Below are 23,593 nucleotides of genomic sequence, written 5' to 3' on the forward strand. Positions count from 1 at the left end.
GCGCGGGGTGTGGGGGGATTGGAGGACACCGAGGGAGTGTGCGCGGGGTGTGGGGGGGACTGGAGGATGCCGAGGGAGTGTGTGTGGGGTGTGGGGGGATTGGAGGACACCGAGGGAGTGTGCGCGGGGTGTGGGGGGATTGGAGGACACCGAGGGAGTGTGCGCGGGGTGTGGGGGGATTGGAGGACACCGAGGGAGTGTGTGCGGGGTGTGGGGGGATTGGAGGACACCGAGGGAGTGTGCGCGGGGTGTGAGGGGACTGGAGGACACCGAGGGAGTGTGTGCGGGGTGTGGGGGGATTGGAGGACACCGAGGGAGTGTGCGCGGGGTGTGGGGGTACTGGGGGACACCGAGGGAGTGTGCGCGGGGTGTGGGGGTACTGGGGGACACCGAGGGAGTGTGCGCAGGGTGTGGGGGTACTGGGGGACACCGAGGGAGTGTGCGCGGGGTGTGGGGGGATTGGAGGACACCGAGGGAGTGTGCGCGGGGTGTGAGGGGGACTGGAGGATGCCGAGGGACTGTGCGCGCGGTGTGGGGTGAGCTGTAGGGTGCCCAGTGTTTGGGGTAGGAAAGGATGGGGAGGATTGCACTGTCCGAGTGCATGTTGGAGGAAGATACAAGAGAGAATTGTCTGAGGAGAGAGCAAAGTGTGCAAAGGCTACAGATGGGGAGAAATGAGAAGAACACACTCTATTGCTCTTGCCATGAGCCAGCACTGCTTGGATGGGCCAAATGGCCTCCTCTGGTGCTGGGACATTCTGTGAGCCTCAGCCCTGGCCTCCCTGGCCCCAGACCATTCTGCACTCTGCCGTGCCGGGAGATTACCTGGCTCGCTCCTTGGATTCATTGTAGATCTTGGTTATGGCCTGATCCTTACTGTCCATGAAGTCTTTGTGAACTTCTTCCAGTTTCCTGCAAGATAATAAGCTGCCATTTACAAAGGCCACAACATTCTGGTTCACAACCTTAACTTTCACCAAATTCGATCTAGGGACATGATTCTGAGGTTAGAACGAGAGCATCAGTCCTGAACATCACGAAAGGAGTGAAAGGTCATTTGCTGCCCTTGTCTGGTCTAATTCTGCCCCTATATCTTATGGTCTAAGTGACAATGATCAAACATCAATTACAATGGCAGCAACCAGGATGAAGTGGAAATGGTGGAAGAGCTTCAAGTTTCTACGTATCCACACCACCAATTCTCAGGAGGCTAAGGAAATTTGGCATGTCCACTACAAATCTCAATAATACATGTGACTCTAGAGCCACAGCAACGTGCCTGACTCTCAAGTGCCCCTCTGCAATGGCCCAACAAACCATTCAGTTCATTGGCAACTAGTGATGTGGGCAATAAATGCTGGTCCAGCCAGTAGCACCCACATCCCATGAATGAGAAGAAATGAGCCATACCTCCATTGTTAATACAACATCGCAGTCCCATTGGCGAGCTCTGCTTGTACATCACCAACTTTATTCGCCACAGGCCTGTGACCAGCGGTGTGCCTCAGGGATCGGTGCTGGGCCCACTGTTATTTGTCATTTATATTAATGATTTGGGTGAGAATATAGGAGGCACGGATAGTAAGTTTGCAGATGACACCACGATTAATGACATAGTGGACAGTGAAGAAAGTTATCTTAAATGCAACAGGATCTTGATCAATTGGGCCAGTGAGGTGATGAATGGCAGACAAAATTTAGTTCAGGTGCATTTTGGTTGACTGAACCAGGGCAGGACTTACTCAGTTAATGATAGGGTGTTGGGGAGAGTTACAGAACAAAGAGATCTAGAGGTACATGTTCATAGCTCCTTGAAAAGTAACCAACATAATCAAGGACCCCATGCACCCCGGACATTCTCTCTTCCACCTGCTTCCGTCGGGAAAAAGATACAAAAGTCTGGGGACTAACGGGGACTGCAGTGGGTTCAAGATGCTGGCCACCCACCACCTTCTCATGGAACAATTACAGATGGGCAGTAAATGCTGGAGCTGGCCAGTGATGCCCACATCCCGTTAATAAATAATAATCCTTTCATCTGGCTCCCTTTCTCAGTCCAACTCCTCCTGAGTCCTCTGCACCCGTTACCCCCCCTAACCTAACCCGCACATCTTTGGATACTAAGGGACAATTTAGCATGGCCAATCCACCTAACCCGCATATCTTTGGATACTAACGGACAATTTAGCATGGCCAATCCACCCAACCTGCACAATTTGGACTTCCTGTTCCGATCATTTAACTGTGATTATATTGCCTTTTGAATCAGTACGGAGTATTTGTATTTTTGAAGATTTAGCTGCGATGAATGGCCTCTGAATCATTTTTGACTGAAGAAGATGGGTTTTATATAGTACAGCCTGCAGAACCTGGCTGGGCTCAGTGCGAACATATGTAGTCTATCAGTGACAATTCGAACTCCCACAAAGACTGAAAATGTAATTAATATTTGCTTACATTAGGACTGTATATTATGTACATATTTAGACGCAGTAATCTCCAGAGTTTAGCTCTGTCCTCCGAATATTGGCCCAGATTTCGGAATATTCCTTACTGCAGCCGCAGCCACCCTACTGCCAAACAGCTGAGAGTGCAGTCAGGCAGGCAGCCTGCACTCGCAGCCAGTCAGCTCTTCGCTTTCCAAGAACTTGATTATTTTTATTCATGGGATGTGGGCTTTTAGTTCCACATTTTTGTATCGTCTTGAATTCCAGTTTCCCCATCTGCCGCAGCAGGATTCGAACCCCGGGGCCTCCCAGAACATGACCCCGGGTCTCTGGAGCGCTAGTCCTCCAGTTTAGGAAGCTGTGTTGTCAAAGACTATTTCACAATAAGCCGCGTGAGGGGATAGCAGGGCAGGGACCGCAAGCGCGATCAAAGGCTGTCTGTTTTCTTAAGGAAGGTCTTAAAGGATCGGGGGAGAGAGAGAGAGACAGAGTTTATGGAGGGAATTCCAGAGCACAGGACCCCAGGCAGCTGAGGGTGCAGCACTTAGGGGAGATCTCATTGAGACGTATAAGATGATGAATGGGATGGATAGGATAGAGGTGGAGAGACTCTTTCCCGCTCAGAAAGGACAGTAGGACTAGGGGGCACAGCCTCAAGATAAAGGGGGGGCGGTTTAGAACGGAGTTGAGGAGGAACTTCTTCACTCAAAGGGTGGTGAATCTCTGGAATTCTCTGCCCGTTGAAGTGGTGGAGGCTACCTCACTAAATATTTTTAAGACGCGAGTTGATGGGTTTTTGATAAGAGAGGGGATTAAGGATTATGGGGAGAGGGCGGGAAAGTGGAACTGAGCCACGACAGATCAGCCATGATCTTACTGAATGGTGGGGCAGGCTCGAAGGGCCAGATGGCCTACTCCTGCTCCTATTTCTTATGTTCTTATGTTCACTTACCCTCCTCGCAGTTAAGAAGTGATGGGTACTGGAGATGACTAATGGCCTCCTTCTGCAATGCAGGGATTCCATGGTTCTATTCTCGGGGGTGGTACGGTGGCACAGTGATTAGCTCTGCTGTCTCACAGTGCCAGGGACCCAGGTTCAATTCCGGCTTTGTGTGACTGACTGACTGTGGAATTTGCATGTTGTACCCATGTCTGCGTGGGTTTCCTCCCACAGTCCAAAGATGTGTGGGTTAGGTGGATTGGCCATGAAACGCTGCTCCTTAGTGTCAGGGGGACTAGCAGGGTAAATATATGGGGTTATGGGATAGGGTCTGGGTGGGATTATCGTTGATACAGACTCAATGGGCCGAATCAACACCTCTGACTGTTGCGATTCTATGAAACTGTTCCTTGCACGGGAACTCTGGGCTGAGAACTTCAGCCGCTAACGTCCCTGGGTCAGGAGCAGGGATACTAACCATGACTGGAGTACAATAACAGAAGCAAGCAGCCCTGGGATGGTGCCATCTGTGAATATAACCTGAAGTTAAACAGAAATCATTCCGTACAATATGCAGAGGTTAGTTTAGTATGCTTGACAGCATTGCGGCACTCCCTCAGCACTGACCCTCCCACAGTGCGGCGCTCCCACAGCACTGACCCTCCCACAGTGCGGCACTCCCTCAGCACCGACCCTCCCACAGTGCGGCGCTCCCTCAGCACCGACCCTCCCACAGTGCGGCGCTCCCTCAGCACTGACCCTCCCACAGTGCGGCGCTCCCTCAGCACCGACCCTCCCACAGTGCGGCGCTCCCACAGCACTGACCCTCCCACAGTGCGGCACTCCCTCAGCACCGACCCTCCCACAGTGCGGCGCTCCCACAGCACTGACCCTCCCACAGTGCGGCGCTCCCTCGGCACTGACACTCCCACAGTGCGGCGCTCCCTCGGCACTGACCCTCCCCACAGTGCGGCGCTCCCTCGGCACTGACCCTCCCACAGTGCGGCGCTCCCTCGGCACCGACCCTCCCAGAGTGCGGTGCTCCCTCGGCACCGACCCTCCCACAGTGCGGCGCTCCCTCGGCACTGACCCTCCCACAGTGTGGCGCTCCCTCGGCACCGACCCTCCCACAGTGCGGCGCTCCCTCAGCACTGACCCTCCCACAGTGCGGCGCTCCCTCGGCACTGACCCTCCCACAGTGCGGCGCTCCCTCAGCACTGATACTAGGGATGTCCGTCTGGACTTTGTGTTGGGGGGGGGGGGGTGAGGGTTCTACTCGCTTGGGATCGGGGCAGATTAATCACCATGTTAGTTTTCACAGCCTGACAAAGCACACTGCTTCGTCAACACTTTTGCTTCAAAGAGTGAAATCTTGGCCTGAACAGGTAAATGTCAGCATTCAGCCTGCTGTTCCTGTGTGTTTGTGAAAAATGATTCTCTTTTAATCCCCTCTCGGAACAGCTTTGTGCTTGGAATGAATTGTACCTCAGATTGTTCAAAGCTTTCCAGCAAGGGAAACAGCTCATTTAACATCTTCTGGAATGTCTTCATGCCAGCGCTGCTCCAGCCTGCATGGTCACCCGAGTCCAAAGATAAGGCCAGAATGTGGGAATGCCACGCAGTCAGAGGGTCAGTGCTGAGGGAGCGCCGCACTGTGGGAGGGTCAGTGCTGAGGGAGCGCCGCACTGTGGGAGGGTCAGTGCTGAGGGAGCGCCGCACTGTGGGAGGGTCAGTGCTGAGGGAGCGCCGCACTGTGGGAGGGTCAGTGCTGAGGGAGTGCCGCACTGTGGGAGGGTCGGTGCTGAGGGAGTGCCGCACTGTGGGAGGGTCGGTGCTGAGGGAGCGCCGCACTGTGGGAGGGTCAGTGCTGAGGGAGCGCCGCACTGTGGGAGGGTCAGTGCTGAGGGAGCGCCGCACTGTGGGAGGGTCAGTGCTGAGGGAGCGCCGCACTGTGGGAGGGTCGGTGCTGAGGGAGCGCCGCACTGTGGGAGGGTCGGTGTTGAGGGAGCGCCGCACTGTGGGAGGGTCGGTGCTGAGGGAGCGCCGCACTGTGGGAGGGTCGGTGCTGAGGGAGCGCCCCACTGTGGGAGGGTCAGTGCTGAGGGAGCGCCGCACTGTGGGAGGGTCAGTGCTGAGGGAGCGCCCCACTGTGGGAGGGTCAGTGCTGAGGGAGCGCCCCACTGTGGGAGGGTCGGTGCTGAGGGAGCGCCGCACTGTGGGAGGGTCGGTGCTGAGGGAGCGCCGCACTGTGGGAGGGTCGGTGCTGAGGGAGCGCCGCAATGTGGGAGGGTCGGTGCTGAGGGAGCGTCGCACTGTGGGAGGGTCAGTGCTGAGGGAGCGCCGCACTGTGGGAGGGTCAGTGCTGAGGGAGCGCCACACTGTGGGAGGGTCAGTGCTGAGGGAGCGCCGCACTGTGGGAGGGTCGGTGCTGAGGGAGCACCGCACTGTGGGAGGGTCAGTGCTGAGGGGGCGCTGCACTGTGGGAGGGTCAGTGCTGAGGGAGCGCCGCACTGTGGGAGGGTCAGTGCCGAGGGAGTGCCGCACTGTGGGAGGGTCAGTGCTGAGGGGGCGCTGCACTGTGGGAGGGTCAGTGCTGAGGGAGCGCCGCACTGTGGGAGGGTCAGTGCTGAGGGGGCGCTGCACTGTGGGAGGGTCAGTGCTGAGGGAGCGCCGCACTGTGGGAGGGTCAGTGCTGAGGGGGCGCTGCACTGTGGGAGGGTCAGTGCTGAGGGAGCGCCGCACTGTGGGAGGGTCACTGCTGAGGGGGCGCCGCACTGTGCGAGGTGCCTCTCTTTTGGATGACATGTTGAACCCTTGCCCCCCTCTGTCCTTTTGGGTGGTGGGTGGATGTAAATCCCTACCCAAAGGCTGAGGGTGGGAAGGCTGGGTGGGGTTTGGTGTGACTGAAGAGGGGATACTACATGGTGTCCTGAAGCTCTCACACAGCATTACAAAAAAACAGAACATTCATTCATCACACTGACACCTTTGGGATCTTGCTGTGCACTTGCTACATTACAACAGGGACCACACTTCAAAAAGTACTGCACTGCACTGGCTGTGAAGTGTTTTAGGATGGCCTGTAATTGTTTTAAATTTACTAACAACCTGACATGAAGAGGTCAGAGACTAATTCACTGCGCCAGTCCCCTATAATCGAGGGGAATCTCACCCTTAGGTAGCTCCCTCTGACGGACTGAGCTGTCTTTTTGATCACAGAATCCTCTAGTGCAGAAGGAGGCCATTCAGCCCATCGAGTCTGCACCAACCACAATCCCACCCAGACCCAATCCCCATTTACCCCTGACACAAAGGGGCAAATTAGCACGGCCAATGCACCTAACCTGCAGATCTTTGGTCGTCTTACGAAGATGAATAGACTGGGGCTATACTCATTGGAATTCAGAAGAATGAGGGGAGATCTTATAGAAACATATAAGATGATGAAGGGAATCGATAAGATAGAAGCAGGGAAGTTGTTTCCACTGGCGGGTGAAACTAGAACTAGGGGGCATGGCCTCAAAATAAGGGGGAGCAGATTTAGGACTGAGTTGAGGAGGAATTTCTTCACCCAAGGAGTTGGAAATCTGTGGAATTCCCTGCCCAGAGAAACAGGGAATGTTTCATGAATGTTTTTAAGGCAAGGATAGATAGATTTTTGAACAGTAAAGGAGTTAAGGGTTATGGTGAGCGGGTGGGTAAGTGGAGCTGAGTCCATGAAAAGATCAGCCATGATCTTATTGAATGGTGGAGCAGGCTCGAGGGGCCGAATGGCCCACTCCTGCTCCGAGTTCTTATGTTTTTATGAGGAATGGGCCAAGACCTTGTGGGACTGAAGCTGCTGCCAATCCATCCCTTCTTCTCTTTGCTCATCCCTGGGACACGGGTGTCTCTGACTGGGCCAGCATTTATTGCCCATCCTTGTTGCCGTTGGAGGGCAGTTGAGAGACAACCACATTGCTGTGTCTCTGGAGTCACATGTAAACAGATTTCCTTCCCTAAAGGGAACCAGATGGGTTTTTCCGACAATGGGTCATCAGTAGATTCTTAATTCCAGATTTTTTTTATTGAATTCAGATTCCACCATCTGCCGTGGTGGGATTTGAACCCCCAGAACATTAGCTGAGTTTCTGGATTAACAATTTAGTGATCATACGACTAGGCCATTGCCTCCCCTCACTGGTCTCTGATTCAGAATGGCCATTAACGAGACAGAGTACAGGAATGAGGTCGAGAATCTGGTGAACTGGTGCGGGGACAATAATCTCTCCCTCAATGTCAACAAAACAAAGGAGATTCTCATCGACTTCAGGAAGTGTAAAGGAGAACATGCCCCTGTTTACATCAATGGGGACGAAGTAGAAAGGGTCGAGAGCTTCAAGTTTTTAGGTGTCCAGGTCATAAACAACCTGTCCTGGTCCCCCCCACGCCCACACCATAGTTAAGAAAGCCCCACCAACACCTCCATTTTCTCAGAAGACTAAGGAAATTTGGCATGTCAGCTACGACTCTCACCACCTTTTACAGATGCACCATAGAAAGCATCCTTTCTGGTTGTATCACAGCTTGGTATGGGCTCCTGCTCTGCCCAAGACCACAAGGAACTATAAAGGGTTGTGAATGTAGCCCAATCCATCAGGCAAACAAGCCTCCCATCCATTGACTCTGTCTACACCTCCCGCTGCCTCGGGAAAAGCAGCCAGTATAATCAAGGACCCCCCACGCAGCCCGGACATTCTCTCTTCCACCTTCTTCCATTGGGAAAAAGATACAAAAGCCTGAGGTCACGAACCAACCAACTTAAGAACAGCTTCTTCCCTGCTGCTGTCAGACTTTTGAATGGACCTACCTCACATTAAGATGATCTTTCTCTATGCCCTCGCTATGACTGTAACACTACATTCTGCACCCTCTCCTTTCCTTGTCTATGAATGGTATGCTTTGTCTGTATAATGCAAAAGAAACAATACTTTTCACTCTGTCCCAATACATGTGACAATAGTAAATCCAATCAAATCAAATCAAAGGGAATCACAGGCCGAAAGAATCAAGACCAGGTGAAAATGGAAAATGGAAGTACCTGCCCCCAACTCAACATCAGGAGCAGAGGTAGCAATAGCATGGACTTGGCCCAAAGAGAGGGGCCTCATTGTGAAATGGATTCTCCATTCCACATGTGACATTGAGCTCCAACTAAAACATATCGTTAATGTAGATATCGTAGTGAACGCCACTGGTTTTCAGAAGGATGTTCCTTCTTTAGGTGCGTGGAGAGTTCTGAGCACAAACAGTGTGCATGAGTTACCTCACATTGCTGAGGTGCATGGAGCATTCAATTCTTGTGACGGCGTGCACACCCACCTACACAGACACACACACCCCCACACAGACACACACCCACACAGACACAGACACACACCCACACATCCCCACAGACACAGACACACATCCCCACACAGACACAGACACACACACACACCCACATAGACACGCAACACACACACACAGACACACACACACAGCTGCCAAATGCATTCAAATCCTTTGCCACCAACATCTATCATCTCTTCACCACCCCTCATTACGACAGGGGTCTAAGTGCCTGAGAGCACATTCCAGCTATTTAAACTGTCATAAAATGCCCACCACCGTTTGTATCTGGTGTGTGAGGGGAGACACAGGGGTGGCTGCTGACAGAACCCTTCCTTGAACTGCTGTGCCATAAACTTCCCAAGCAATGTCCCCAAACTTCCGCGTGAATTTAACGTGCATTCTTCAACTTACTGCTTTGGGATGCTCTCAGCTCAGAGAGGCAAGTGCAAACACGGAATACTGTATCTGAGAATGGGACTGAAATCTGAGACGACAAAGTGTAAGGAGAGGCCTTTCGGCCCACTGTGCCTGTACTGGTTCTTTGTCTGAATGATCGAATTAGTTCCTCCCCATATCACTGCAAATTTCTTCTTCATGAGTATTTCTCCAATTTCTTTATTCATTCCTGGGACATGGGTATCCCTGGCTGGGCCAGCATTTATTGCCCATCCCTAGTTGCCCTTGGAGGGCAGTTGAGAGTCAACCACATTGCTGTGTCTCTGGGGTCACATGTAGACCAGACCGGGGTAAGGACGGCAGATTTCCTTCATTAAACCAATGAAGCAGCACCTTCCAGATCACAACAACTCACAAAAATCATTCTCTTCATCTCTCCCTCCAGTTCTTTTCCCAATTCTCTTCAATCTGTGTCCCCTCTGGTTACTGACACTGAGGAAACACTGTCTCTTTACCTTCTTATCACAGAAACCCCTTGTGATTACGAATAGCCCACCCCTGTGTTAAATCTTCCCACAGACCCGAGCACAAGATAGTTGTGGCACAACAGTAATGAAATCGAGACCCCGTCAGCCTCTCAGATAGCCAGGGCTATCCCTGGAAGAGGGCATGGGGGAGTTCTCCCCGGTATTTAACCCTCAATCTACATTGAAGCCTCAGCATTATCATACTGTACGGGGAGCTTACTGCGCACAAATTTCATAGAATCCTGACCTTCTGTCAATTGAGTCTGCAACAACTCCCGGGTAAAGCATCATACTCAGGCCCTACGCCCCCATAACCCCACATATATCACACATCTTTGGATGCTAAGGGGCAATTTAGCATGGCCAATCCACCTAACCCGCACATCTTTGGACACTAAGGGGCAATTTAACATGGACAATCCACCTAACTCGCACATCTTTCAACTGAGAGAGGAAACTTAAGCACCCAGAGGAAACCCACAAAGACATGGGGAGAATGTGCAGAATCCACACAGACAGCCACCTGAGGCTGGAATTGAACCCAGGTCTCGGCGCCGTGAGGCAGCAGTGCTAACCACTGTGTCAGATGCTCAATGTTCAAAGTGATTGGCAGAGAGGTTAGAGGGGGAGATGAGGAAGGATGTTTCTACCCAGACGGGTTTTGGGCGGGGGCAGTCAGGGACTCACAGACTGCAAGGGGAATGGAAGCAGAGACCCTTAACTCATTAAAAAGATGTCTGTATATGTACCTCCGGAGGGGTAACCTGTGGGGCTAAGGGATGAAGGCTAGAAGGCGGGATTGGGCTGGCCAGTTTGTCTTAGGGCCAGCATAAACACGATGGACCAAGGGCCTTTTGTTATGCTGTGGAATTTCAATGACTGGATGTCAGATGTACCTCATTGGCATGGAGGAGCTGAGGGAAACCCTGAGGGTGTAAAAGGCGCTTTACAGATGCAAGTCGCTCTGTCTCAATGTGGTAAACACTGCGTTTGGGACCCAAAATATCAAGCGATGCTGGAGGTGTTGGCCTGCGGGTATTAAACTCAGGCCACGTCAGCGTGTCTGAAGAGGACATAAAGGATCACATGCCACATTTTTGGAAGAGCAAGGAGTTCTCCTGGACAACACTGGCATTCAACGAACAATGCTGCCTAACCCAGATCCAATTCGGCATAGGATAGGACCATAAAACCTCCTCAAAGACATCTTCATTAACACTCACTGTAGACCCAGCTGAACCACAGCCTAAAGAACTCTAAGCGGAAAGGAGGGAGACTTTTACACCCCGTGCTCTACCTCTCCTGGGAGTGTTTAAATACGTGGACAGTGTAAAGGGAGCTTTACTCTGTATCTAACCCCGTGCTGTACCCGTCCTGGGAGTGTTTGATGGGGGGACAGTGTAGAGGGAGCTTTACTCTGTATCTAACCCCGTGCTGTACCTGTCCTGGGAGTGTTTGATGGGGGACAGTGTAGAGGGAGCTTTACTCTGTATCTAACCCCGTGCTGTACCTGTCCTGGGAGTGTTTGATGGGGACAGTGTAGAGGGAGCTTTAGTCTGTATCTAACCCCGTGCTGTACCTGTCCTGGGAGTGTTTGATGGGGACAGTGTAGAGGGAGCTTTACTCTGTATCTAACCCCGTGCTGTACCTGTCCTGGGAGTGTTTGATGGGGGGACAGTGTAGAGGGAGCTTTACTCTGTATCTAACCCCGTGCTGTACCTGTCCTGGGAGTGTTTGATGGGGGGACAGTGTAGAGGGAGCTTTACTCTGTATCTAACCCCATGCTGTACCTGTCCTGGGAGTGTTTGATGGGTGGACAGTGTAGAGAGAGCTTTACTCTGTATCTAACCCCGTGCTGTACCTGTCCTGGGAGTGTTTGATGGGGACAGTGTAGAGGGAGCTTTAGTCTGTATCTAACCCCGTGCTGTACCTGTCCTGGGAGTGTTTGATGGGGGACAGTGTAGAGGGAGCTTTACTCTGTATCTAACCCCATGCTGTACCTGTCCTGGGAGTGTTTGATGGGTGGACAGTGTAGAGAGAGCTTTACTCTGTATCTAACCCCGTGCTGTACCTGTCCTGGGAGTGTTTGATGGGGACAGTGTAGAGGGAGCTTTAGTCTGTATCTAACCCCGTGCTGTACCTGTCCTGGGAGTGTTTGATGGGGGGACAGTGTAGAGGGAGCTTTACTCTGTATCTAACCCCGTGCTGTACCTGTCCTGGGAGTGTTTGATGGGGACAGTGTAGAGGGAGCTTTACTCTGTATCTAACCCCATACTGTACCTGTCCTGGGAGTGTTTGATGGGGGGACAGTGTAGAGGGAGCTTTACTCTGTATCTAACCCCGTGCTGTACCTGTCCTGGGAGTGTTTGATGGGGGACAGTGTAGAGGGAGCTTTACTCTGTATCTAACCCCGTGCTGTACCTGTCCTGGGACTGTTTGATGGGGGGACAGTGTAGAGGGAGCTTTACTCTGTATCTAACCCCGTGCTGTACCTGTCCTGGGAGTGTTTGATGGGGGACAGTGTAGAGGGAGTTTTACTCTGTATCTAACCCCGTGCTGTACCTGTCCTGGGAGTGTTTGATGGGGGACAGTGTAGAGGGAGTTTTACTCTGTATCTAACCCCGTGTTTGATGGGGGGACATTTGGTTAGTTCCCTGCATCCATCACGTCACGGTGGGAGTTGAAAATCCTAGGGCAGTGAAGATAAGAAAGGGAGATCTCGGAGGGAGTGAAGATGTATTGTGTAACAGTGGCAGAATTCGTACTGAAGATAAGTTCTGTGTAAAAAGCCACACATTGAACCAGACAATGCTCTGACTTTAATCCTGTGTTAAATTTGGCAGCCGCAACTGCTGTGCAATTAATTGCCAGATCAACAGTTGGCAGAGCCTCCTTGGCATTATCCAGTTGGTCACAACATTCAGGAATCAGGTTAATTTATCAGAGCAAAGGGTTTATTAATAACTGATAGCATTACCCTGCTGTGGGAAAATCACAGTCAGCTTGTGAACTGGTAACATGTCCATCCCTCGCTTAACTTCTGCTAACAACACCTCTCACATTTCAGCACTAACATCAGCGCTGACCATCCCCCCAGCCAATGCAACTGTCACCCCTGTTGCCCAGAAGGCAGTTGACTTGTGCACAGCAAGATCCCGCATGCAGCACTGTGATAATGACCTGTATCGCCTGCTTTTCCCGACTGCTTCCCACCTTGGAGAGTTGGTTTAACCTCTACCTCAAAGCATGGCACCTCCGACAGTGCAGCACTCCCTCAGGTCCAGATTGACGATTGTCTGGGGGGTGGGGGGATGCGGAGAAGGGTCATTCAGCCGAAATGCTACACCCGAGTTTTCTCCCTGGTGAGACAATCAGGGAGCTCAGCATCAACCAGGGAAAAGCAGATGAGACAGTGGCGCAGTGGTAGTGTCACTGGATTCGTAATCCAGCCACTCTGGGTAATGCCCTGGTCACCTGGGTTTGAATCTCACAACATTCCAGGACACAGCAGTGTCCTCAGACAAAATGTATAAAGTGGGAGCACAGCAGCTTGGTATGGGCTCCTGCTCTGTCCAAGATTGCAAGAAACGACAAAGAATTGCGAATGTAGCCCAATCCATCACTCAAAATCTCCCATCCATTGACTCTGTCTACACTTCCCGCTGCCTCGGGAAAAGCAGCCAGCATAATTAAGGACCCCACACGCCCCGGACATTCTCTCTTCCACCTTGTTCCATCGGGAAAAAGATACAAAAGTCTGAGGTCACGTACCAACCGACTCAAGAACAGCTTCTTCCCTGCTGCTGTCAGACTTTTGAATGGAGCTGCCTCGCATTAAGTTGATCTTTCTCTACACCCTCGCTGTGACTGTAACACTACATTCTGCACCCTCTCCTTTCCTTCTCTATGTTTTGTCTGTATAGCGCGCAACTTTTCACTGTATCCCAATACATGTGACAGTAATAAACCAAATCAAACTTTGTCGAACCTGTTCAGGATCTTAGCTGCTTCAATCGAATCCACCACCAACCCCCAACTCTCCTAAAGTCCAGTGGAAACAATTGGCTTTGACAAAGAGTCATTGGGATTCAAAACGTCAGCTCTTTTCTCTCCTTACAGATGCTGCCAGACCTGCTGAGATTTTCCAGCATTTTCTCTTTTGATTCCAGTGGAAATAATCCCAGTCAGTCTGACTTTTCCACATTAGACATCCCACTCATTCCAGGTAACAATCTATTAGAACTGCTTCCAATACATTTACATCCTTCTTGAAATAAGGAGATCAAAAATGCAGATAGTACTTGAGAGGTGGCACTCAGCACTGTAAGGAGATATTAGGGAAGGTGACTGCAGCTCACTCCCAACACTGGGCCTTCTCCACCAGGTACACGGTACATACTCTTGCAACTCTGCCAACGTTGTCTGCCTGATACGCTGCAGGAAAGGATGTCCTGAAGCACAGTACATTGGGGAGACCATGCAGACACCACAACAGATGTATGAACACCGCTCGACAATCACCAGGCAAGACTGTTCCCTTCCAGTTGGTGAACACTTCAGCAGTCACGGGTATTCAGCCTCTGATCTTCGGGTAAGCGTTCTCCAAGGTGGCCTTCACGACACACGACAGCGCAGAGTCACTGAGCAGAGACTGACAGCCAAGTTCCACACACGAGGATAGCCTCAACTGGGATCTTGGGTTCATGTCACACTATCTGTAACCCCCAAGACTTGCCTGGGTTTGTAAAATCTCACTAACTGTTCCGTCTGGACACACATCTTTTTAACCTGTGCTTAACCCTCTCTCCACTCACACTGTCTGTACCTTTAAGACTTGATTATCTGTTAAGACTCACATTCCAACCATTATCTTGTAATTGAGTCTGTCTATATATGCTGCGTTTGTGAACCAAACTTTTCACTCACCCAATGAAGGGAAAACGCTCCTAAAGCTCGTGCTAATGAATTAACCTGTTGGACTTTAACCTGTTGAGAGACTTTTTACTGTGCCCAGCCCAGTCATCTCCACATCAAGAGCAACTTAAAGGAGGGAGGGAGGAGGTTTAGGGAATTCCAGAGCTAAGGGCCTCCCCAGATGTAATGACTGCCAATGGTAAAGTGATAGAAATCAGGAGGCTGCACAAGAGGCCAGAATCGGAGGAGCGCTGAGATCTCAAAAGCTAGTGAAGCCACAGATAAGCTCTGACATCATTTATGGTGGTCAGTTCCTCTGAGGGAAATGAGAACTGCTAAAACTTATGATGGACGTTAGATTTGAATGTGCAGGGATCCGGGATTCCAGCTCTCACACTGGTCTCGCAGACAAATTCCACACTTGATCATGATTAGGAGTTGCCGTTGGTCTGCACACATGAACACTTGAAAGGAGCTGTCCACCACTCCCTCCCCTCCTCCCCCCGCCACCCTCCCACCCCATGTCATCAAAGTGACATTATCTCCATGATCTTCAGACAGATAGAACTGTTCTGCTACCGGGAGAAACTTACAGGATAGTGCGAAGCCTGGATAGAGTGCATGTAGAGAGGATTTCACTACTTCAGGAAGTGTAAAGGAGAACATGCCCCTGTCAACATCAATGGTGACAAAATAGAAAGGGTCGACAGCTTCAGGTTTTTTGGTGTCCAGATCACCAACAGCCTGTCCTGGTCCCCCCCTTGCCGACACTATAGTTAAGAAAGCCCCATCAACACCTCTACGTTCTCAGAAGACTATGGAAATTTAGCATGTCCACTACGACTCTCACCAACTTTTACAGATGTCCCATAGAAAGCATTTTCTGGTTGTATCACAGCTTGGTCTGGGCTCCTGCTCTTCCCAAGACCACAAGGAACTACAAAGGGTCGTGAATGTAGCCCAATCCATCATGCAAACCAGCCTCCCATCCATTGACTCTGTCTACACTTCCCACTGCCTCAGGGAAAAGCAGCCAGCATAATTAAGGGCCCCATGCACCCTGGACATTCTCTCTTCCACCTTCTTCCATCAGGAAAAAGATACAGAAGTCTGAGGTCACGGACCGACCGGCTCAAGAACAGCTTCTTCCCTGCTGCTGTCAGACTTTTTAAGTGTACTTAACTCGCATTAAACTGATCTTTCTCTACACCCTAGCTGTTACTGTAACACTACATTCTGCACTCCTTCCCTTCTCTATGAACAATATGTTTTGTCCGAGTAGCGCGCAAGAAACAATACTTTTCACTGTATCCAAATACATGTGACATTAATGAATTAAATCAAATCAAAAGGATGTTTCCACTAGTAGGAAAAACTAGAACCAGAGGGCACAACCTCAGGCTAAAGGGACGATCCTTTAAAACAGAGATGAGGGGGAATTTCTTCAGCCAGAGAGTGGGGAATCTGTGGAACTCTTTGCTGCAGAAGGCTGTGGAGGCCGGGTCACTGAGTGTCTTTAAGACAGAGATATATAGGTTCTTGATTAATAAGGGGATCAGGGAGTATGGGGAAAAGGCAGGAGAATGGGGATGAGAAAAATATCAGCCATGATTGAATGGCAGAGCAGACTCGATGGGCTGAGTGGCCTAATTCTGCTCCTAAGTTTTACGAACAATTGTGACGGTGGTGAGGATTCACCGGATTGTCATAGCGAACTCTCCTCATGGGAATGTTTACTGAATCGTGCCCACCAACGCCACTACTTTCTCAGTAGGCTAAGAAAATTTGAGACGTCCGCTATAATTCTCACCAATTTTTACAGATGCCCCATAGAAAGCATTCTTTCTGGTTGTATCACAGCTTGGTATGGGCTCCTGCTCTGCCCAAGACCACAAGGAACTACAAAGGCCCAGTCCATCACGCAAACCAGCCTCCCATCCACTGACTTTGTCTACACTTCCCACTGCCTCAGGAAAAGCAAATTAAGGACGTCCCATGCACCCCGGACATTCTCTCTTCCACCAGCACAGTAGGTTAGCACTGCTGCCTTAAAGCACCAGGGACCCGGGTTCGATTCCCGGCTTGGGTGACCGTCTGTGTGGATTCTGCACGTTCTCCCCGTGTCTGCGTGGGTTTCCTCCGGGTGCTCCGGTTTCCTCCCACAGTCTGAAAGACATGCTGGTGAGGGTGCTTTGACCCGAACAAGCGCCAAAGTTTGACGACTTGGGGATTTTCGCAGTAACTTCACTGCAGTGTTAATGTATGCCTTACTTGTGACTAATAAATAAATAATCTTTGTAAAATAAACCTTCTTCCGTCAGGAAGACCATACAAAACTCTGAGGTCTGTCGTGTGTAAACTGACACCAGAACAGCTTCTTCCCTGCTGCTGTCAGACTTTTGAATGGACCTACCTCGCATTAAGCTGATCTTTCTCTACACCCTCGTTGTGACTGTAACGTTACATTCTATACCCTCTCCTTTCCTTCCCTATGAACAGTATGCTTTGTCTGTATAGCACGCAAGAAACAATACTTTTTACTGTATCCCAGTACATGTGCCAAAAATAAATCAAATCAACTGACTCAAGAAATCAGATCAAATCAAAAAGAGTTTTAAAGGGTTAGAATAGAGTTGTAAAAGCATTGAACAGAGTAAAAGATAGAATGAGAGTCTCACGGAGTGCGGGCTTTTTTCTGGGACATGACTGCAGCTCCCAGGGCTGGGAGAGGGGATTTAAAGGATTGGATTGAAAACATTTTCGGGGGAAGCAGTGAGAGAGACATTTGAACCCTCGGAGGGATAACAGAAAACCAATATTTGTGCACAGGACAACTGCTGTATCAACAGCTGCAACTCTGTGTCGGCAAGCATGGTGGGACTGATAACTACATGGTGTCTCTACGTGGAGGGGGCCCTCACCGTGTATTTATGGTTTCCTGTGATGAATAAACTCGCACATCTGCAGGAATGATCCCATGTCTCTCAATGTGTCCAATCTTTGAGCACGAGGAAGTGTGTGTATGTGTGTGTGAGAGAGAGAGAGTGAGAGTGTGTGTGTATGTGTGAGAGAGTGTGTGTGTGCGCGTGTGTGTCTGTGGGGCTGCATTCCTTCCTGAGTGTGAGCACAGATCAGTTCACACAGCCTGTCTCTCCCCCCACCCCCACTCCCTGACAATAGATTCCAGCCTGGGTTACTGAACTGACCCAACAATATATCACTGCCCTCCTTCCCCAGGTCAGCCAGCTCGGGCCGCTGTGGGTAACAGCGTGCCGATGCTCCAGAAGGTAAACAAGTGACTGCTGGAGCTGAGTGGAGGGGTGATGCTCGGGGGCTCCCAGATGTATGGCAATGTGGAGCTGGGGTTGCCACTGAGATGACGCCTATGTCATCAGCTGCTGTGTCTCTGACCCCGGGATGTAGGGAGATTCTGATTATCCATCCCATAGCTCAAAGTGGAGGGACAGTTCCTGATTTCCAAGCTGAGGAACGGAAAGGTGGCTCAGGGTCCATTATTATGCAATCATATACAGTGCAGAAGGAGGCCATTCAGCCCATCAAGTCTACACCGATCACACTCCCACCTCGGCCTTTGCTCCATGCATTTACCCTGCAAATTCCCCGTGACACTAAGGGGCAATTTAGCATGGCCAATCCACCTAACCTACACATCTTTGGACACTAAGGAGCAATTTAGCATGGCCAATCCACCCTAACCTGCACATCTTTGGACACTAAGGGGCAATTTAGCATGGCCAATCCACCTAACCTACACATCTTTGGACACTAAGGAGCAATTTAGCATGGCCAATCCACCCTAACCTGCACATCTTTGGACACTAAGGGGCAATTTAGCATGGCCAATCCACCTAACCTACACATCTTTGGACACTAAGGGGCAATTTAGCATGGCCAATCCACCTTAACCTGCACATCTTTGGACACTAAGGGGCAATTTAGCATGGCCAATCCACCTAACCTACACATCTTTGGACACTAAGGGGCAATTTAGCATGGCCAATCCACCCTAACCTGCACATCTTTGGACACTAAGGGTCAATTTAGCATGGCCAATCCACCCAGCCCACCGGCTGTGGGAGGAAACCCACGCAGACACGAGGGGAGGACAATATATGTGGCAATACTAAGTTAAATCAAATATTTCCAAGTCGGGATAGTGAGTGGCTCGGAGGGGAACTTGCAGGTGGTGGTGTTCCCCATGTGTCTGCTGCCCCCTCCTTGTCCTTCTAGGTGGTAGAGGTGGTGGGTTTGGAAGGTGCTGTTGAAGGAGCCTTGGCAAATCGCTGTAGTGCATCTTGTAGATGGTACTCACAGCTGTCACTGTATCGGTGATGGAGGGAGTGAGTGTTTGTGGTTAGTGTGTCGATCGAGTGGGGCTGCGTTGTCCTGGATGGTGTCGAGTTTCTCGAGTGTTGTTGGGAGCCGCCTTCATCGAGGGAGCGCGGTCACACTGTTGGAGAATTAGTACTCATGGAGTGCTGCAAAGTCAGAGGGTCAGTGCTGAGGGAGCGCCGCACTGTGGGAGGGCTGCGCTGCGGGAGGGTCAGTGCTGAAGGAGCGCCGCACTGTGGGAGGGTCAGTGCTGAGGGAGCGCCACACTGAGGGAGGGTCAGTGCTGAGGGAGCGCCGCACTGTGGGAGGGTCAGTGCTGAGGGAGCGCCGCACTGTGGGAGGGCTGCGCTGCGGGAGGGTCAGTGCTGAAGGAGCGCCGCACTGTGGGAGGGTCAGTGCTGAGGGAGCGCCACACTGAGGGAGGGTCAGTGCTGAGGGAGCGCCACACTGAGGGAGGGTCAGTGCTGAGGGAGCGCTGCACTGTGGTAGGGTTGCGCTGCGGGAGGGTCAGTGCTGAAGGAGCACCGCACTGTGGGAGGGTCAGTGCTGAGGGAGCACCTCACTGAGGGAGGGTCAGTGCTGAGGGAGCGCCGCACTGTGGGAGGGTCAGTGCTGAGGGAGCGCCGCACTGTGGGAGGGTCAGTGCTGAGGGAGCGCCGCACTGTGGAAGGGTCAGTGCTGAGGGAGCGCCGCACTGTGGGAGGGTCAGTGCTGAGGGAGCGCCGCACTGTGGGAGGGTCAGTGCTGAGGGAGCGCCGCACTGTGGGAGGGTCAGCGCTGAGGGAGCACCGCACTGTCGGAGGGTCAGTGCTGAGGGAGCCGCACTGTGGGAGGGTCAGCGCTGAGGGAGCGCTGCACTGTCGGAGGGTCAGTGCTGAGGGTGTGCCACACTGTGGGAGGGTCAGTGCTGAGTGAGTGCCGCACTGTCAGAGGCACTGTCTTTCAGGGTGGGACATCAAACCAGGCCCTCTGTGGTGTGTATTTCAAGGAGGAGAGCTGGAGGGGGGGGGGGGGGGGGCAGGCAGGGGGGGATGGGGGGCGGCATGCTCCCAGTGTCCTGGAACCAACATTTATCCTTTAGCGAACATCACAAAGAAGACAAATAATCTGGGATATTGTCACAGCTGCTTCTATGGGATCTTGCTGTGCACAAATCGGCTGCTGCGTTTCCTACGTTTGAACGGCGAGTACCTTTCAGAGAGTACGTCACTGCCTGCACTGAGCCTTGGGTTGTCCTGGGGGGTGCTGAAAGGAACTGTTGTTCATTCTTCCTCTCTGTGGCCTTTGCAATGAGCTGAAGCTGCTTATTATTTTTTACGGTTAATGAGACAGTCAGTGGGGAAGTAGAACCGCACACTCAGAGAGAGAGAGAGAGCAGACTCACTGCTCAGAGAGAGAGAGAGAGAGAGAGAGCGAGAGAGAGAGAGAGAGAGAGAGCAGGCTCACTGCTCAGAGAGAGCGAGAGAGCAGACTCACTGCTCAGAGAGAGCGAGCAGACTCACTGCTCAGAGAGAGCGAGAGAGAGCGAGAGAGAGAGAGAGAGAGAGAGCAGGCTCACTGCTCAGAGAGAGAGCAGACTCACTGCTCAGAGAGAGAGAGAGAGAGCGAGAGAGAGCGAGAGAGCAGACTCACTGCTCAGAGAGAGCGAGAGAGCAGACTCACTGCTCAGAGAGAGCGAGAGAGCAGACTCACTGCTCAGAGAGAGCGAGAGAGCAGACTCACTGCTCAGAGAGAGCGAGAGAGCAGACTCACTGCTCAGAGAGAGCGAGCAGACTCACTGCTCAGAGAGAGCGAGCAGACTCACTGCTCAGAGAGAGCGAGCAGACTCACTGCTCAGAGAGAGCGAGCAGACTCACTGCTCAGAGAGAGCGAGCAGACTCACTGCTCAGAGAGAGCGAGCAGACTCACTGCTCAGAGAGAGAGAGAGAGCAGACTCACTGCTCAGAGACAGCGAGCAGACTCACTGCTCAGAGAGAGCGAGCAGACTCACTGCTCAGAGAGAGAGAGAGAGAGAGCGAGAGAGCAGACTCACTGCTCAGAGAGAGCGAGAGAGCAGACTCACTGCTCAGAGAGAGAGAGAGAGCAGACTCACTGCTCAGAGAGAGAGAGAGAGCAGACTCACTGCTCAGAGAGAGCGAGAGAGCAGACTCACTGCTCAGAGAGAGAGAGAGAGCAGACTCACTGCTCAGAGAGAGAGAGCAGACTCACTGCTCAGAGACAGCGAGCAGACTCACTGCTCAGAGAGAGCGAGCAGACTCACTGCTCAGAGAGAGAGAGAGAGAGAGCGAGAGAGCAGACTCACTGCTCAGAGAGAGCGAGAGAGCAGACTCACTGCTCAGAGAGAGAGAGAGAGCAGACTCACTGCTCAGAGAGAGCGAGCAGACTCACTGCTCAGAGAGAGCGAGCAGACTCACTGCTCAGAGAGAGCGAGCAGACTCACTGCTCAGAGAGAGCGAGCAGACTCACTGCTCAGAGAGAGCGAGCAGACTCACTGCTCAGAGAGAGCGAGCAGACTCACTGCTCAGAGAGAGCGAGCAGACTCACTGCTCAGAGAGAGCGAGCAGACTCACTGCTCAGAGAGAGCGAGCAGACTCACTGCTCAGAGAGAGCGAGCAGACTCACTGCTCAGAGAGAGCGAGCAGACTCACTGCTCAGAGAGAGCGAGCAGACTCACTGCTCAGAGAGAGCGAGCAGACTCACTGCTCAGAGAGAGCGAGCAGACTCACTGCTCAGAGAGAGAGAGAGAGCGAGAGAGAGAGAGAGCAGACTCACTGCTCAGAGAGAGAGAGAGCAGACTCACTGCTCAGAGAGAGAGAGAGCAGACTCACTGCTCAGAGAGAGAGAGAGAGCAGACTCACTGCTCAGAGAGAGAGACAGCGAGCGAGAGAGAGAGAGCGAGAGAGCAGACTCACTGCTCAGAGAGAGAGAGCGAGAGAGAGAGAGAGCAGACTCACTGCTCAGACAGAGAGAGAGCAGACTCACTGCTCAGAGAGAGAGAGAGAGAGCAGACTCACTGCTCAGAGAGAGACAGAGAGAGAGAGAGAGCAGACTCACTGCTCAGAGAGAGAGAGAGCAGACTCACTGCTCAGAGACAGAGAGAGTGAGCGAGAGAGAGAGTGAGAGAGCAGACTCACTGCTCAGAGAGAGACAGAGAGAAAGAGAGAGAGAGAGCAGACTCACTGCTCAGAGAGAGAGAGAGAGAGCAGACTCACTGCTCAGAGAGAGAGAGAGAGAGCAGACTCACTGCTCAGAGAGAGAGAGAGAGAGAGAGCAGACTCACTGCTCAGAGAGAGAGAGAGCAGACTCACTGCTCAGAGAGAGAGAGCAGACTCACTGCTCAGAGAGAGAGAGAGCAGACTCACTGCTCAGAGAGAGAGACAGCGAGAGAGAGAGAGCAGACTCACTGCTCAGAGAGAGAGAGAGAGAGAGCAGACTCACTGCTCAGAGAGAGAGAGAGAGAGCAGACTCACTGCTCAGAGAGAGAGAGAGAGAGCAGACTCACTGCTCAGAGAGAGAGACAGCGAGAGAGAGAGAGCAGACTCACTGCTCAACAAGAAATCTTCACCAACTCACACCAAGTCCCTGTTCACACATCACCTTCTGACCTACACTGCTCCCTATAACTGCCAATACATCCATTTTAACATCCTCATGTTTAAATCACTTCATAACCTCTCCAACCCTCCCCATCTCTGTAACCCCCTCCAGCCCCGACACCCCCTCCCTATCTCTGTAACCTCCTCCAGTCCCTACACCCCCTCCCTATCTCTGTAACCTCCTCCAGTCCCTACACCCCCTCCCTATCTCTGTAACCCCCTCCAGCCCCTACACCCCCTCCCTATCTCTGTAACCTCCTCCAGCCCCTACATCTCCTATTTCTGTAACCTCCTCCAGTCCCCTACACCCCCCCTCCCTATCTCTGTAACCTCCTCCAGCCCCTACATCTCCTCCCTATCTATGTAACCTCCTCCAGCCCCTACATCTCCTCCCTATCTCTGTAACCTCCTCCAGCCCCTACATCTCCTCCCTATCTCTGTAACCTCCTCCAGCCCATACACCCCCTCCCTATCTTTGTAACCTCCTCCAGCCCCTACACCCCCTCCCTATCTCTGTAACCTCCTCCAGCCACTACACCCCCTCCCTATCTCTGTAACCTCCTCCAGCCCCTACATCTCCTCCCTATCTCTGTAACCTCCTCCAGCCCAAACGCCCCTTCCCTATCTCTGTAACCTCCTCCAGCCCCTACACCCCGTCCCTATCTCTGTAACCTCCTCCAGCCCCCTGCACCCCCCTCCCTATCTCTGTAACCTCCTCCAGTCCCTACATCTCCTCCCTATCTCTGTAACCTCCTCCAGCCCCTACACTCGTCCCGATCTCTGTAACCTTCTCCAGTCCCTACACTCCTCCCGATCTCTGTAACCTCCTCCAGCCCCTACACCCCCTTCCTATCTCTGTAACCTCCTCCAGCCCCTACACCCCCTCCCTATCTCTGTAACCTCCTCCAGCCCCCTGCACCCCCCTCCCTATCTCTGTAACCTCCTCCAGTCCCTACATCTCCTCCCTATCTCTGTAACCTCCTCCAGCCCCTACACCCCCTCCCTATCTCTGTAACCTTCTCCAGTCCTGACAACTAAAGTGTACTT

General features: G+C 52.1%; 1 protein-coding gene across 1 annotated transcript in view; it reads right to left on the bottom strand.

The window, feature by feature from the left end:
• Nucleotides 1-821: 821 nt before the first annotated feature.
• Nucleotides 822-23,593, bottom strand: part of dnajc4 (DnaJ (Hsp40) homolog, subfamily C, member 4) — a 98,588-nt gene continuing 75,816 nt past the window's right edge. The window contains exon 7 of the mRNA XM_080183598.1: nucleotides 822-912. Coding sequence (XP_080039724.1) covers nucleotides 822-912 — 91 coding nt within the window. The remainder of the gene's footprint in view (nucleotides 913-23,593) is intronic.

The sequence above is a fragment of the Carcharhinus amblyrhynchos genome, unplaced genomic scaffold (assembly GCF_965287045.1).
Source record: "Carcharhinus amblyrhynchos unplaced genomic scaffold, sCarAmb.v2.hapA chromosome_343, whole genome shotgun sequence".
Lineage (NCBI taxonomy): Eukaryota > Metazoa > Chordata > Chondrichthyes > Carcharhiniformes > Carcharhinidae > Carcharhinus > Carcharhinus amblyrhynchos.